This window comes from Panthera tigris, chromosome B4 (assembly GCF_018350195.1).
Source record: "Panthera tigris isolate Pti1 chromosome B4, P.tigris_Pti1_mat1.1, whole genome shotgun sequence".
In the NCBI taxonomy this organism is placed as follows: domain Eukaryota; kingdom Metazoa; phylum Chordata; class Mammalia; order Carnivora; family Felidae; genus Panthera; species Panthera tigris.
In genome coordinates, this window is record NC_056666.1 from 115,222,099 (window position 1) to 115,238,088 (window position 15,990).

The window sequence follows — 15,990 nt, forward strand, 5'->3', positions numbered from 1 at the left end:
TCGGTTGCCTTTCAGTTGTATTGTTTCCTTCACTATGCAGACGCTTTTTATCTTGATGAAGTTCCAATAGTTCCTGTTTGCTTTTGTTTCCCTTACCTCGCCAATGTGTCTAATAAGAAGTTCCTGAGGCCGAGGTCAAAGAGGTTGCTGCCCATTTTCTCCCCTAGGATTTTGATGGTTTCATGTCTCACATATAGGTCTTTCATTCATTTTGAATTTATTTTTGTGTATGATGTTAGCAAGTGATCCAGTTTCTTTTTTTTTTTTTTTAATTTTTTTTTAACGTTTATTTATTTTTGAGACAGAGAGAGACAGAGCATGAATGGGGGAGGATCAGAGAGAGGGAGACACAGAATCTGAAACAGGCTCCAGGCTCTGAGCTGTCAGCACAGAGCCCGACGCGGGGCTCGAACTCACGGACCGTGAGATCATGACCTGAGCCGAAGTCAGCCGCTTAACCGACTGAGCCACCCAGGCACCCCAGAAGTGGTCCAGTTTCATTCTTCTGCATGTCGCTGTCCAGTTTTCCCAGCACCATTTTGTTGAAGAGACTTTTTTCCATTGGATATTCTTTCCTTTTTGTCAAAAATGAGTTGACCATATAGTTGTGGGCCCATTTCTGGGGTTTCTATTCCATTCCATTGATCTATGTGTCTGCTTTTGTGCCAGTACCATACTATCTTGATGACTACAGCTTTGTGATTTAGCTTGAAATCTGAAATCATGATGCCTCTAGTTTTTTCTTTTTCAGTGTTGCTTTGGCTATTTGGGGGTCTTTTGTGGTTCCATACAGATTTTAGGATTGTTTGTTCTAGCTCTGGTGGTATTTAGAAAGAGATTGCATTGATTGTGTAGATTGCTTTGGGTAGTATACACATTTTAACAATGCTTGTTCTTCCAATCCATGACCATGGAATGCTTTTCCATTTCTTTGTGCCCTCTTCAATTTCTTTCTATAGTTTTCAGAATATAGATATTTTACCTCTTTAGTGGAGTTTATTCCTAGGTAGCTTATTGTTTCTTATGTATCAATTTATGAACAACTCTATGAGACAAAGACCCATCAGGAAATCTTGTCAAGATGGGCTCTTCTCTACACTGGGCTTCTCCTGAGGCTGCTGAGCTATATCCTTTCTCAAGAATGGCTGCAACATTTCTGGTTCTGCATGCTCTTCCAGATGTTTGCCACTCCTGCACAACAGCCACTATCAACCTCCAGATGTGTGTGATTCCAAAAATTCCAACCCCACCCTTTGAGCTGACCCAGCTGTGACTGTAATGGAGCAGAAAAGTGGCCCATGCCGAGCTCTGACCTCATTGTAGATCCCTAAGCATAACAAGTATTTTAAATCACTAAGTTTGAGTGGTTTGTTACAAAGCAAGAGAATTAAACACTATTAATGCTTTGAAAGCCCCTTGTATGTTCCTCGTTTGTATCTTCTTCCTAATCCTCTAGAAGTAACTAGTATTCTAAATTAAGTACTAATAGGGGTGCCTGGGTGGCTCAGTAGGTTAAGCAGCTGGCTCTTGGTTTCAACTCGGGTCATGATTTCACAGTCCGTGAGTTGGAGCCTTGCAGCAGGGTCTGGGCTGACAGCCAAAACCTGCTTGGGATTCTCTCTATCTGCCCCTCTGGTGCTTGTGTTCTCTCTCACTCTCAAAATAAATAAGCTTAAAAAAACTAAGTACTAATAATCCCTCACTTTTTATTGATTTTTAAAAGTTTTATTTAAGTAATCTCTACACCCAACATTGAGCTTGAACTGAGGACCCTAAGATCAAGAGTCACACGCTCTTCCAACTGAGCCAGCCAGGTGCCCTTCCTTTGTTTTTTAAGTTAATTTCACCACATATATCAGTAACTCTCAACAATGTTATTGTATTTACCTGTTTTCAATAAACAGGTTAAATCATACTTTTGGGCTTGCTTTTTTGTACATGACTTTTGGGATTCATTGACATTGGTATTTTGTTCCTTTTTGTGTGTTACATAATAGGCCATTGGGTGTTTGCACTGCAATTTACTTATTCATTATCCTGTCAATGGGTATTTGGACAGTTTTCCTTTTTTTTTTTTTTTTTTTGCTCTTACAGTGCAGACATGAAGACTTTAGCATGCCTCCTGGCACATGTACAAGAGCTTCTGTAGGGTAAATAAGCAGATATGTGCACATACTTTACAATGTAATGTAAGTTTACATTCTGGAGATGGTTATTATCAACAGACACTCCCACCTTCAACACACATCCTGTTGCTTCACATACTCTGCACTTGGTAATTCAACTTCAAATTCTATCATTCCAGTGAGTTTCTGCCTATTTAACAGACTTTTAAAAATCTCTTATTTCCCCTTCCCAAGTAGATGCTGCAAATCCTAGAGCATTCTGGAGGATGTGTGGTGCAAATCAGGCTGCTTCTCAGCTTTCTCTACTGTAGGCTAGGTCAGCCTTCTCAGGTTTGCTAAAATGATCACCACTAATGTGTTTTCCACCATTCAAAATTTTGTGGCTTTCATTTATTTCTCTCCCATTATTTTTGTCTTTATGAGATAATGCCTTGAACAAACTTTTGGCTGTTTTAATGACGTCTAAGGGAGTTAGAATTAAATGTATGTGTTGGAGGCATGATCTTCCACCATGGATTTTTAAAATTTGTTTTTCATTTCTAAATATTGTTTTGGCTTGCTTTCATAATTTACTTGGTCTTTTTTGCTATTCCCTTTTCTTGCTTACTTTCTGATCCTATTTTTTTCCCCTTAAAACCTATCATAATTATAATCTGGATGTGACAATTTCAGTATCTCACACTGTCTTTCAGGGTCTATGTGTCGTGCTTATCTCTGACTTGTTCAAGTGGCTTGTTTCCTTGTGTTTGGTAATTTCATCATCTCATATGGGTGAGCTTAATTAGGGGTGAGGTTCTAAATTACGGGTCAGCAAACTATGCCCCAAGGGCCAAGTTTGGTCCATTACCTGCTTTTGTAAGTGTTCTACTACACTATAGCCAGGCCCATTCATTTATGGACTGTCTATAGCTGCTTTTGCACAATAGAGTTGACTAGTTGCTAGACACTGGATGGCCCACAAAGTAAAACAAATATTTACTTCCTGGCCCTTCACAAAAAAGTGTGCCAACTTCTGATCTAAATTATGGATATTTTTTGGGGGGGGCCTGGGTGGCTCAGTTAAGTGTCCAATGTTGGCTCAGGTCATGATCTCGTGGTTGGGGAGTTCATGCCCCCACGTTGGGCTCTGTGCTGAAAGCTCAGAGCCTGGAGCCTGCTTCAGATTCTGTCTCCCTCTCTCTCTGCCCCTCCTCCACTCACACTCTGTCTCTGAAGAATAAATGTTAAAAAAAAATTACGGATACTTTTTCCAGAAAAGATGCCTATTTGCTTCTGCCAGAACAGGGAGTGGGGTAGGGGGTGAGGGGCAGAACTCAGGACCTGCACCAACTTTAGGCTTCTTTGAAAACTCATGTCAGACTCATGAGCCCAGCAACAGATCAAAGGCCTTCACGGTACCTACTGATTCCACTATATTGCTAGAAGCAGCAATATGGTATCTTCTCTGACTATATTGTTCTGATATTAAGACAGTAAGGATGTTTTTCATTTAAAGCGTGGATCCTTTCAACCTAGGGACACATATCCCTTTGTGGACCTTTTCTTGTATTATCTAATAATTTCCTTACCTCAAGCCTTTGTTTTCTTTCTTTAACTCTTGTTATTATAAAATGTTAGGCCTCCTGATTTGATGCTCTAATTTTATTTTTTCTTACTTTATCTTTTGGTTATACTTTCAGGGGGGAGTTTCTCAAAAACTTTATCTTCCAACCCTTCTAATGAATCACTTTGGCTATCATTTTTAATTTCCAGGGACAGTTACTTGCCCCAAATTTCCCTTTTCTTTAATGTTTATTCATATTTGAGAGAAAGAGAGAGTGTGAGCGGGGGAGGGGCAGAAAGGGAGGACACACAGACCAAATTTCCCTTTTCAAAGCATCCTGTTCTCATTTAATGGATACAACATCTTTCAAAATATTACCTCTGGAAGTGGATATTTTTCTTTAAAAATATTTTTTAATGTTTATTTTTGAGAGAGAGAGAGACAGAGCATGAGCAGGGGAGGGGCAGAGACAGAGGAAGATACAAATCTGAACCAGGTTCCAGGCTCTGAGCTGTCAGCATAGAACTCACAGTGAGATCATGACCTGAGCTGAAGTCAGATGCTTAATCAACTGAGCCACCCAGGTGCCCCTGGAGGTGGATATTTTTCTGATCCCTGGATTATATTTGCCTCCCCTGGGACCTAAGAATGTCTGTTCTTTTAGGTACTGGAGATTTTCCTCAATTATCTAGTGATCCTGGTTCTAAATTCATATTTAATAGTAGGTACTAAAGATCTGAACAGAAACCCCACATATATGTATGTATGTATGTATGTATGTATGTATGTATGTATATGTATGTATGTGTATATGTATGTTTATATATATACATATATATAATTTGGAAATTAGTTTGGCTTCACTGAAGAGTGATAAAGTAGCAAAGAGGCTTTTCATCAAGGTACAACAAAAAGTGAGTACCTGGAGATCTTTTCTCTAAGGCCAATTAATTTCTCTGAAGATAAAAGTCCTGGCAGAGAAGCCTATTCCAATGGCCAGCATTGTGGGAACATGATTAGGGAGCCCATATTCAGAATGCAGATTTTCACTTAATCTGTATTTTCAACCCTTAATATAACTAATCCAAGCTGTTATCCCTGGTACCCTGGAAATCCTTGGATCTTCCAGTTCATTTCTAAAGAGAATTAACCTCTGCCTCCTGCTCAAAAAGCTGGAAGGACAAAAGTGGTCACCTGACCTAAGGGTAGAAAAAGATAATTCAATAATTCTGTACACAGACCTGCAACCAATCTTTTTTTTTTTTTTTTAAATGTCCCAAGCATCATCTCTGAATATGAACACCAGTTCTTCCAGATACCGAGCATCTTTTCTGGCTACTGGCATCTTTCTCACTGAACTGCCTTTTGCAGGCACTCTGATTAGAGCTTCCTTGATTCTGGCTCTGCTAATAAGTCAGTTAGTCTCTCTCTACCTCCATTTTGTTTTCTAAGAATTTACTGAATTTGCTTTCCTTTGATTTCTTGTTTCCTGTTTCATTTCTCATTGTGTGGTTACACTTTACACATTGTGTTATTTTACTAAGACTTCAGGAGAGAAAATAAATTAATAGTTAATCTGCAGTTTTAGTTGAAAGTCTTCAAACTGAGTTGTAAATAATCCTAAAATACTGGATATGGAAATGTTTTCCATGCATTTCCCTTCCTAGAAGTACTTTAATAAATTCTGTTAGAGATTTGTTAACAGAACAAACAAATGGATGACCAAACACTCTGAAATCAAATAAATTGACATTTTTAATGCAGGTCACATTTTAATAGAGTTTTAAAAATACTTCCAAATATAACTACAAATTTATTCAGGAAAAATACCTGAAAGAAAAATGCATCTTAATTAACCATTAGTATATTATTTTAAAGAATTATTTTCCTGAATCCTTGGCTTACTTCAATGGGTTTATAAAGATATAAACCTACTGATTTTTCCATTTGAATATTTTATACTAAATGTAGTTTTTCCCAGTTGATAAATTATAAATAAAACTGTTGATAAAAATTACATTTAAAATAGGGGAAAAAATTTCCCTTAATAAGTTGGTAAAGACTGGAAGTTGATACTTTTAAACTTCTGATTTACTATAAAGTAACTATTAGTAAAATCCACATCCTCCCCTAAATTCAGCTTTTCTTCTGTTGCAAAAATCTTTATAAAAATGTACTCTGAGTGCAATAAAATCTCCATATTTTTTTAAAAATCAACAAATAGATAAACCAAAATTCATTATGACAATCAGAGCAAGGAAAGATTTAACAGTTAATCAGGTTTGCTGAGGAAAACATTACTGTGGAAGGCATCCAGGGAGTCTAAAATGGTTTTGTTGTGGCAACAAGGCTTCAGGTTGATGTGCATACTCTTGTTAAAACAGCTTTCCCTCCTTTAGGGTGAAATATCAAATATCAGTGCATATTCCTTTACATGTTAAAAAACGTAAATTTTTGAAAATTACCAATTTGCTTTAAAATAATTGTTTAACTCACCTTGAAAACACAGATTGGATATGAGAAATCCATTATTTAACAAACTGGGTATTTCTAAGGCCCTAAAAGAAACTGGCTAAAACTCACGGAAGGGTCAGGAAGTTATAATGCAGGTCAGGAAAGAGGGAGAGAAGTCAAATGCCGTTTGTGGAATGGAAAAGCAATAATTTTAATATCCATTTTGAAATACTGAAACATTTGGGGCTCAGTCTCTACTACTTTAAAATATAGCAGTAAACCAAAAATATTAAAACATGAATCCTACCTCATTCTCAAAAACATTTTCTGCTACATACATAAATAAAAAGTGCTTGTAACTAATAATATACAACACTAAAAAAAGTCTTGAGATCATAAATGGCCTATGTCTCATTGCCAGCAATGAGAGTGGTATATGCTAAAGGTACCATAATATTTACAAAAGACAAAAAATATATATATTCAGTAATTATTTCCTATGGTTCTAATGTTATTATGCCACTGAGAATAAAAGAATCTTCTTTTACGTGGTAATTAAAACAGATTATATATTAAGAGTAAAATGCAAGGAAATCCTCCTTAGGTATTTCTGACAATTAAGTGTTTGTACTAGTTCATAATGAAAAATATGAATAGAACACAATTCTGGAAAAAAAAAGACTAATTTATTTGTTTTATAAGATAAAATATAATAAGAGATCTTAGTGTAGATGCCAAGAAGTGACAGCTTAAGGTGTCCTCTTAACCCAGAATAAATTCATAATATTTCTTATTCACTTAAATAAGGCAGGAAAGGAAATTCTGATTCCTGATACCTGCCCAGTCACTTCAAAAATTCTTAAGAAGTTAAAATAAAAACACCTTGGTTTTTGGTTACTCTTTAAAGTCAAAATTTCCAGGTACCCTGGAAGTAACTAGTTTAATTTGGTGTCATTTTGTGTTCCGGGAAAGAACAGTAAGTTTACACTGATATCTCAGATTTCAAATGCTGTGACCAATTATTTGTGAGTTATAATCTGCAGGTTCCATTTTTAAAATATGTGGGATGACACTGTCAATTCGTACATTGCCAATGAGGCCTTTGAAAAACAATTCTTCAGTGATAGTAGCATTCATCAATCGCAAAGCTGGTAATCTAAGTAGTAGTCTGGACAACCTGAAAAATAAAGGGGAAGGAAAAAACAAGGGGTAAATAAAAAAGAGATTTAGTAGAAAACTAGGAGCAGTTTCTGCATGTACCTGGTTGAAGTCTAATTTAATAAAGTTCTAATTTTCAACAGTTAAAATAAAAACTTAAATAAAATAAAAACTTAAATAACTTAAAATAAAATAAACTTAAAATAAATAACTTAAAATAAAACTTAAAATAAAAACTTATTCTCGGGGCGCCTCGGTGGCTCAATTGGTTAAGTGTCCGACTTTAGCTCAAGTCATGATCTCACGGTTTGTGAGTTCGAGCCCCGCGTCAGGCTCTGTGCTGACAACTTGAAGCCTGCTTTGAATTCTGTATCTCCCTCTCTCTTCCCCATCCCTGCTCATGCTCTGTCCTCTTTCTCAAAAATGAATAAACATTAAAACAAAACAAAACAAAACTTAAGTATTCTCAAGCCTCAGAATACATGACAATCATCTGGCTATAAGTGCAGTCTGACAGACTTCACTGGAAAGCCTTGCTCTTAACTGCTACACTGTGTTGCCTCCACTTGGTCAGATGGACCATGGAACTAAGTTATTAAAACACAGATCACATTATACATTTAAGGATGGCTTAGAAACTTGGGGCACCTGGGTGGCTCGGTGGGTTAAGCATCCAACTCTTGATCTCGGCTCAGGTCGTAATCTCACAGTTCGTGGGATTGAGCCCCACATTGGGCTCTGTGCTGACAGTACAGAGCCTGCTTGGTATTCTCTCTGTCTCTCTCCCTCTTTCTCTGCCCCTCCCCTCCATGTGCATGTTCTCTCTCTCTCAAAATAAATAAATAAACTTAAAAAAAAAAGTGGCTTAGAAACGCAGTTGAGGTTATAAGAACAACAATATTCTGTGTTATCAGGACACATGGGACTCAATGGTAATCAGAAAGACAAATGGAAATGGTAAAGCAGGCAACAGTTACTACTGGGAAGAGCACAGAATATGGAATCAAGACCACTGGGTTCAAATCTTAATTCACCTGCTCCCCTACCTCTGTGAATGTGTGTTAGCCATCTCTCTGTGTTATGATGAAGATTAATGAAATGATCCCTGCCAGTTTCTATGCTATTGAGGATCTTAAAGGCAGGCCCATACCTTGCATGAAGGCATATTATAAGTTGAAAACTGCTGCTAATTTATTATTATTTTTAAGTCTATTTTTGAGAGAGAGCATATGCATGTAAGAGGGGGAGGGGCAGAGAGACAGGGAGAGAGAGAGAATCCCAAGCAGGCTCTGTGCTGTCAGCACAGAGCCCCATGTGTGGCTTGATCTCCTGACTGTGAGATCATGACCTGAACTGAAATCAAGAGTCAGACACTTAACTGACCAAACCACCCAGGTGCTCTGATAATTTATTATTTTTAAATAAATCAGAATGTAAGAAACTGAGAAAGAGTTCCAGCGATCAGTCAAAGGACCTGGAACCTAATGGAAGAGAGGTCAGCAAAAACTATATGTCAAAGAGGAGGAACAATTTAATTTGTATAATGAGGTATAAAACAAGTTTTGAAACATTAAAAAACTGAAAGCAATCACAACAAAACCAACAACAACAATAAAAACCATTCCAAGAAGCTTGGGTATGTTTATCCTGCCCATAGTCTAAGGTCTTGAACACAAACATTTGAGACCAACTGAAACCAGGATTAAGTCACCTTCCTGTAGCCAATACTCTCCTCCTCAAATTACTCAGTTCCTGTTTGTTCCCAACAGCTGAGCTGCAGCAATAAAGCTGGTAGGAAGCAGGGTAGGAAAACCGGTTAGATAAACTAAGGCTGATTTTCAAGGTGGAACTGGCTTATAAATCTATTACATACGATCTATAAAATGTTATTTTATTTTTTAAAAATGTCTATTTTTGAGAGACAGAGCACAAGTGGAAGAGGGGCAGAGAGAGAGGGAGACACAGACTCTGAAGCAAGCTCCAGGCTCTGAGCTGTCAGCAGAGCCTGATGTGGGGCTTGAACCCATGGACCGCAAGATCATGACCCGAGCTGAAGTTGGACACTTAACCAACTAAGCCACCCAGGCACCCCTGTAAAAAAATTATTTTATGCAAAACATTCTTTTATTAGTTTGAAGCATGTAAAATTAAGAATAATATTAGTAAACACATTTATATAGCCCTTACTATAAATATATATACTATATATTATGTTACATATATGTATACTATATATGTAACATACTATGTAGTAGGCACTGTCCTAGGCTATTTACATATATGAACTGATTCAACCACTATACCAATTGTAAAATGTGGGTACTGCCTACATTTAATAGAGAAACTGAAACACAGAAGTTGAATAACTTGCCCAAGGTCACACAGCTAGGGTCAAGAGTCAAACCCTGCCTGGTATTCTGGCTCTGAAAGCCACGTGCTTCACTACTACTCTCCAAGATGGTTCCTCTTCAAAAACTGAGTTGGATCTTCCAAAAATTTTTTTCAAAGGATGTTATCAAGAAATACCTTGGTAGAAATATCATAAACCAAATTTCTAAATTACCTATAAAATAGTCGAATGGTGTTTTTATTCATTCATTCCTATTTTTTCCCTTTTACTAATAAAATCCCTTATTTCAGTTGAAGAAAACAGAGTTTGGGCACTAGAGTTATACAACCTGGATTCACAGGCAGGCCCTGCCATTTATGTGTAACCTTGAGTAAGTTATTTAACCTCTCTCTTCAGTCTCCCTATAGCATTGTAAGAATTGTGTGAAATACTACCTGTAAATCACTCACAACAATGCACTATTGCTTTTAAAAGCATTAGCTATTTCAAAGGTCCATGGTGACCAAAACACTGAATTACTCTTGGGATGGAAAAAAAAAAAATAACAGAGTCACAAAAAATTTTAGGATGTATTTAATTAACTAATTTAACTTGTAGATACCTGTAGGTGTCATCTGGGTATGTTTTGGTTATATAATCTTGGAATTCCACATATGCCTTTTCCTGAAATTTCTCAATTTGTTCCATGTTTTCTAGGCCTGGATGATCTGAAACATCGAAGAATATATTGTTACCCTAGTTCTAAATGCTCATTTAGTAAGGTACAGAGCGGGGCACCTGGGTGGCTCAGTCAGTTAAGTGTCTGACTCCTGGTTTTGGCTCAGGTCATGTTCTCAAGGTTCGTGAGTGTGAGCCCTACATCAGGCTCCGTGCTGACAGTGTGTAGAACCTGCTTAGGATTCTCTCTCTGCCCCTCCCGTATGTGCTCTCTCTCTCTCAAAAAAAAAAAAAAAAAAAAAAAAAAAAAAAAAAAAAAAAAATTGAGAATATTTAATAAAATAAAATTACATTGTATCAAATCTGTGTTCTCTCAAACTTAAGGAAAATGAAGGTGGCAAATTGGTTGTGATTAAAATGTAGATATATATTATTAACTTACGTGAAACATTATAAGAAACGGTTAAAAGAAAAAAAGCTTTAATCATCTTATTGGAATCACTGAGTGTAAAAAGCAGGTTTTCTCAGATAATTTTATTATGATGCACAGGAACAGAAATACATACCAAAATAAAAAACAGAATCTAAAAGAACAGTTAATTTTCCTTATTCAGAAATTGATCATTGAACTTACTGTCATTTTACCATACGTGAAAGCTAGAAACTGTCAGGAAAACAGGAGACATTTTTTTACCTGTTGGTAACTCTAATCAGATGTTTAGAAGCTTAACCCATTAACAAAACAATACTCATCTTTCATTTGCCTATTAGTGATGCCTAGCAAAATATGCCAAAGAATTCAAATGCTGATGTGACCATAACTATGTCATTTCGATGATTTCTTCAACTTTCTTTCTCATACTTAAATGTCTAACACCCATAAAATTCACTGATTTAAAGTGTATAATTCAATAGTTTTTAGTATATTCACAGTTATGCAACCATCATCCCAAAACATTTAGAACACTTTAGATTTTTGTTACCCCAAAAGAAACTCTGTGCCTGTTAGTAGTCACTTTCCATGCTCCTCGCTCCTTAGTCCCTGGTAACCACCAATCTATTTTATGTCTCTACAGACTTGCTTATTCTAGACATTTCATAGAAATGGAATCATATAAAATGTGATCTTTTGTAACTGGCCTCTTTCACTTAGGATACTGTTTTCAACCATGGTGTAGCATGTATCAGAATTTCATTCCTTTTAATGGCACAATGATATTCTGCTGTATGTGGATATGTAGATGTTACATTTTGTTTATTCATTTGTTGATGGACACTTGGGCTGTTTCCACTTTAACTGCATCATTTTACATTCCCATCAGCAATGTATGAGGGTTCCCATTTCCCCATACCCCCAGCCACTGTATGGTAAATAAGAAGTAAATGTTTATGTAGTACCTGGACTGAAGAGTACTATTGCCTTCAGGTAGGCATACTCATATCCATCAATGCAGAGTTTAACCATGCTGTTGCAGAACTCCTGTAGTTTAAAGATGTGCTCCATCAATAATTTTCTTCTTTCTGTTGACATTTTATCTTTAATTAAAAACAAACAGACAAAAGCTTCTAGTTTTTGGCTAAAATGTATATCTATTTTTACCCAAGACATTTCCTTCTCAATAATTTCCAGTTTTGAATACAGCCAATCTATAAATGTTTAAAATTCTGTATCACTGCAAAGATGAAACTAATTAATGATCTTCAGATAGTGCTCATTCAAGAAAAAAAACAAGCTGTTAGTAAACAAAACAAAAACCTCAACAAATTTAGTGTTTCCTTTCAAGATACATCTTTGAGAAGATAAGCTGTAAAGATAACCTCCTGAAAAACTGGCCTACAAGACTCAGATTTTGATAACGAGATTTAATTTAAGCTTAGAGTTTTTAAAAGTTACCAACACTACTAAAATAGAAACAAATACCTAGCAAAAAACACTACCAAGACCAAAAGAAAAGTTGAATAGTTTTATAAGAACTTTTAAAATTTATAGTGTTTAAAACACATCTGATTAGTCAACCACAGCTTTAGTGAAGGTAGGCTGTGTATAACTCATTACAAATTCATGAGAAATGAATCAAGACCAGGAGTCCATAAGTAAGATAGGAATGTAGTGCTACCTTCTAGCAGGATCTATTGTTGATAACATTAAGGTGATTTTTCTGCCCTCAAACAGGAAATGGAAGATGACTTAAAAATAATGTATGGGAATGCAAGCTGCTGCAGCCACTCTGGAAAACAGTATGGAGGTTCCTCAAAAAACTAAAAATAGAACTACCCTACAACCCAGCAATTGCACTACTAGGCATTTATCCATGGGATACAGGTGTGCTGTTTTGAAGGGACACATGCACCCCCATGTTTATAGCAGAACTATCAACAACAGCCAAAGTATGGAAAGAGCCCAAATGTCCATCGATGGATGAATGGATAAAGAAAATGTGGCATATACACACACACACACACACACACACACACATATATATATATATATATATATATATATATACACACACACACACACACACACATACATACACACAATGGAGTATTACTCGGCAATCAAAAAGAATAAAATCTTGCCATTTGCAACTATGTGGATGGAACTGAAGGGAGGGTATTATGCTAAGTGAAATTAGTCAGGGAAAGACAAAAATCATATGACTTCACTCATATGAGGACTTTAAGAGACAAAACAGATGAACATAAGGGAGGGGAAACAAAAATAATATAAAAACAGGGAGGCGGACAAAACAGAAGAGACTCATAAATATGGAGAACAAACTGAGGGTTACTGGAGGGATTGTGGGAGGGGGGATGGGCTAAATGGGTAAGGGGCACTAAGGAATCTACTCCTGAAATCATTGTTGCACTATATGCTAATTTGGATGTAAATTTTAAAAACTAAAAAATAAAAATTAAAAAAAAGCACACACACACAAAAGAGTTGGCACTCAAAAAAAATAACTAAATAAAAATAATGTAAAACATGCTAAGGAAATATCACACGACTCCCAATTTGTAAATTATTCCTGAATGCAAAAAGCAGTTCTTCCCATTTGAGGATGGGGCATGCTTGTGGTTAGTCACAAGCCAACCTGAAGTTAAACATTTGTAAATCAATGAGTGCCTATCTCCTCATATAAATGAAAGCTGTAATCATCTTGGCATCAAGAAAAGGAAAGAGAGGGGCGCCTGGGTGGCTCAGTCGGTTAAGCGTCCGACTTCAGCTCAGGTCACAGGTCACGATCTCGCGGTCTGCGAGTTCGAGCCCCGCGTCGGGCTCTGGGCTGATGGCTCAGAGCATGGAGCTTGCTTCCGATTCTGTGTCTCCCTCTCTCTCTGCCCCTCCCCCGTTCATGCTGTGTCTCTCTCTGTCTCAAAAATAAAATAAACGTTAAAAAAAAAAAAATTTAAAGAAAAGGAAAGAGAGTCAAGATTGTTCTGGGACTGTTTAAGTGAGAGAATATATCCCAATGAACAATTTTGTTGTGCTCTGATTTGAAAATATTTTTGGGTGATTAATGGATGAATTTATCAAAATGTAGAAATTATCTCACGCAAAAAGGGTGCTGGTACCTAAAACATTAATCAGATATTTAACTTCTACTTTATAAAACTGATGCTCTCCCCTCCTCTTATCTCCTAGAAAAGGAAATAAATAAAATGCTCCTTACCTTGCTGAAGGCTACCGTGAAGACAATTGACAAATGTTGCTAATATAGTTGCCACATTCATCACTTGCCAGCACTGGGCAAGACCAAGAGTAAAAAGTTCATTCCAATAAGCTTTCACCAAAGATATGCTATTTTCTTGCCTATTAAAATAAACACAACACATATCAGATATTAATATGTATTTTATAAACTTTACAACTGATTCATCTATTTAAAAATAAAATATTACTTAACTAAAATTATTCTAGAAGGACCAACTGGGCATGGACCTGGTCAATTCTGTCTTATATAATGAATAGCAACTGATGAGGAAGGCTTATAAATTTAAATATTAGCTAGCTTACTAATTAATCAGCCAGTTTATAAGAACAGTTGTAGGTAGTATTGCAAACTAAAAGTTAGGGCCTTAATCCCACATTTCATGGAAACAGATGGAATATAGATTATTTTAAAAAATATTAAAAGCAAAAGCATACACTTAAAAACTCTCCCAAGTTTTCTTTTGGTTTAAATTCAGGTAAGTGCTTTTTTATGTAAGGGTAACTAGAATGATTTGATGATAGGTAAGCAACCAACTTCCTGGGAGAAATGGTTTGTTCTGTATGTTTCAGATAGGATATTAGTATCCCTATAAATGAGATACCTAGGGGTGCCTGCTCATGCTCTGTCTCTCAAAAATAAATAAATGTTAAAAAACTTTTTTATTTTTAATTTAGTTTTATTTATTTAAAAACAAAATTTTTTTAGTGTTTATTTATTTGTGAGAGACAGAGTGTGAGTGGGGGAGGAGCAGAGAGAGAGAGGAAGACAAAGAATCCGAAAGCAGGCTCCAGGCTCTGAACTGTCAGCACAGAGCCTGACGCAGGGCTCAAACTCACAAACCACAAGATCATGACCTGAGCCGAAGTTGGATGCTTACTGACTGAGCCGCCCAGGTGCCCCCCAACTGCAATTTTTTTTTTAAATGAGATAACGAGGATTTTACTAGGAATAATGAAAATAAGGTCCTTTCCTGAACTTCTGAATAAGAAATTTCAAGAGCATGAGGGAGTAGAAAAAAATATTGGAATAGAAGTCAACCAAGGTTTTTAAACCTACATCATCCACTGATTATCCATTTGAAATCTGGCTAATAAGATTCTCAGGTCTCAGCTGCTTAACTATATAAAATGAAGAGACACTGTATGTCCTACACCCTGCTCAGTTACTACAAGATGCAAACTTAAGAGTTAGTTGAGTAGGGCAAAAAATAGAGTTAGAGTTAGGTGAGTAGGGCAAAAAATAAAGTATATGCCAGGTAGTATTCAAGGCACTGGAAAAATAGCAATACATAGGATGGATTAAGTCTACCTCCACGAAAAAGATAAACATAGTAAAGAAATATTATTTCACATATTTCATATAAATATTATACACACATGCATATAGTTATACACACATTAAGTTAGTTTCAGGTAATAAAAATTCTCCATTACTATAATAGGATGATGCATCAAAAAATGGGGAGTGTTCAGATAAGGTGGCTAGAGAAGGTCTGTCTGAAGGGCTGACATGTGAGTAGAGAAAGCTGGGAAAGAACTTAAAAAACAAAAACATGTAGGGCAGTGCCAATTTGTTTTGCAAATCAAAATTTATTTGAAAGTGAAGTTTAAATAAAAAGAAAATCAGTATTTTCAAATGTCCTTATAAAAAATGATGTAAAATTTCAATCTTAAAATCGAACAAAATAAAAGAGAACAAAATACTATTTTCATGTATCAGAAAACAAGGATAAAATCCAGAATTGAGGAGGGTATGAGAAAATAAGAATTCATTCTCACACAAGCACTGCTGATGTATTAACTGGCTCAACATCTTTTTGGAGGACAATTTAATAGTACCTATCTTTCAAAAAAATAGAACCTATTTTTCTATAGGTTCAGCAACCTCTTCGACTCAGCAACTCCTTTTGTAAGAACATATTTTATAGAACTACTCAAAGCAGGCAAAAGTATACATACAATGCAACAATGCTTATTGTAGCAGTGG

At 36.1% G+C, this 15,990-nt stretch overlaps 1 protein-coding gene across 9 annotated transcripts in view; it reads right to left on the bottom strand.

Annotated features, from left to right (window-relative positions):
• Positions 1-6,896: 6,896 nt before the first annotated feature.
• NR2C1 (nuclear receptor subfamily 2 group C member 1) overlaps positions 6,897-15,990 on the bottom strand; it is a 45,775-nt gene continuing 36,681 nt past the window's right edge. For 7 of the 9 annotated variants that reach the window (XM_007085630.3, XM_007085627.3, XM_042992911.1 and 4 more), the window contains 4 exons: positions 13,963-14,102; positions 11,687-11,824; positions 10,233-10,338; positions 6,897-7,300 (listed from right to left, as the gene is read on the bottom strand). In XM_007085630.3, the coding sequence (XP_007085692.1) occupies positions 7,126-7,300; positions 10,233-10,338; positions 11,687-11,824; positions 13,963-14,102 (559 nt within the window). In that variant the 3' untranslated portion in view covers positions 6,897-7,125. The remainder of the gene's footprint in view (positions 7,301-10,232; positions 10,339-11,686; positions 11,825-13,962; positions 14,103-15,990) is intronic. The other 2 variants (XM_007085629.3, XM_042992913.1) reach the window with 2 other exon arrangements.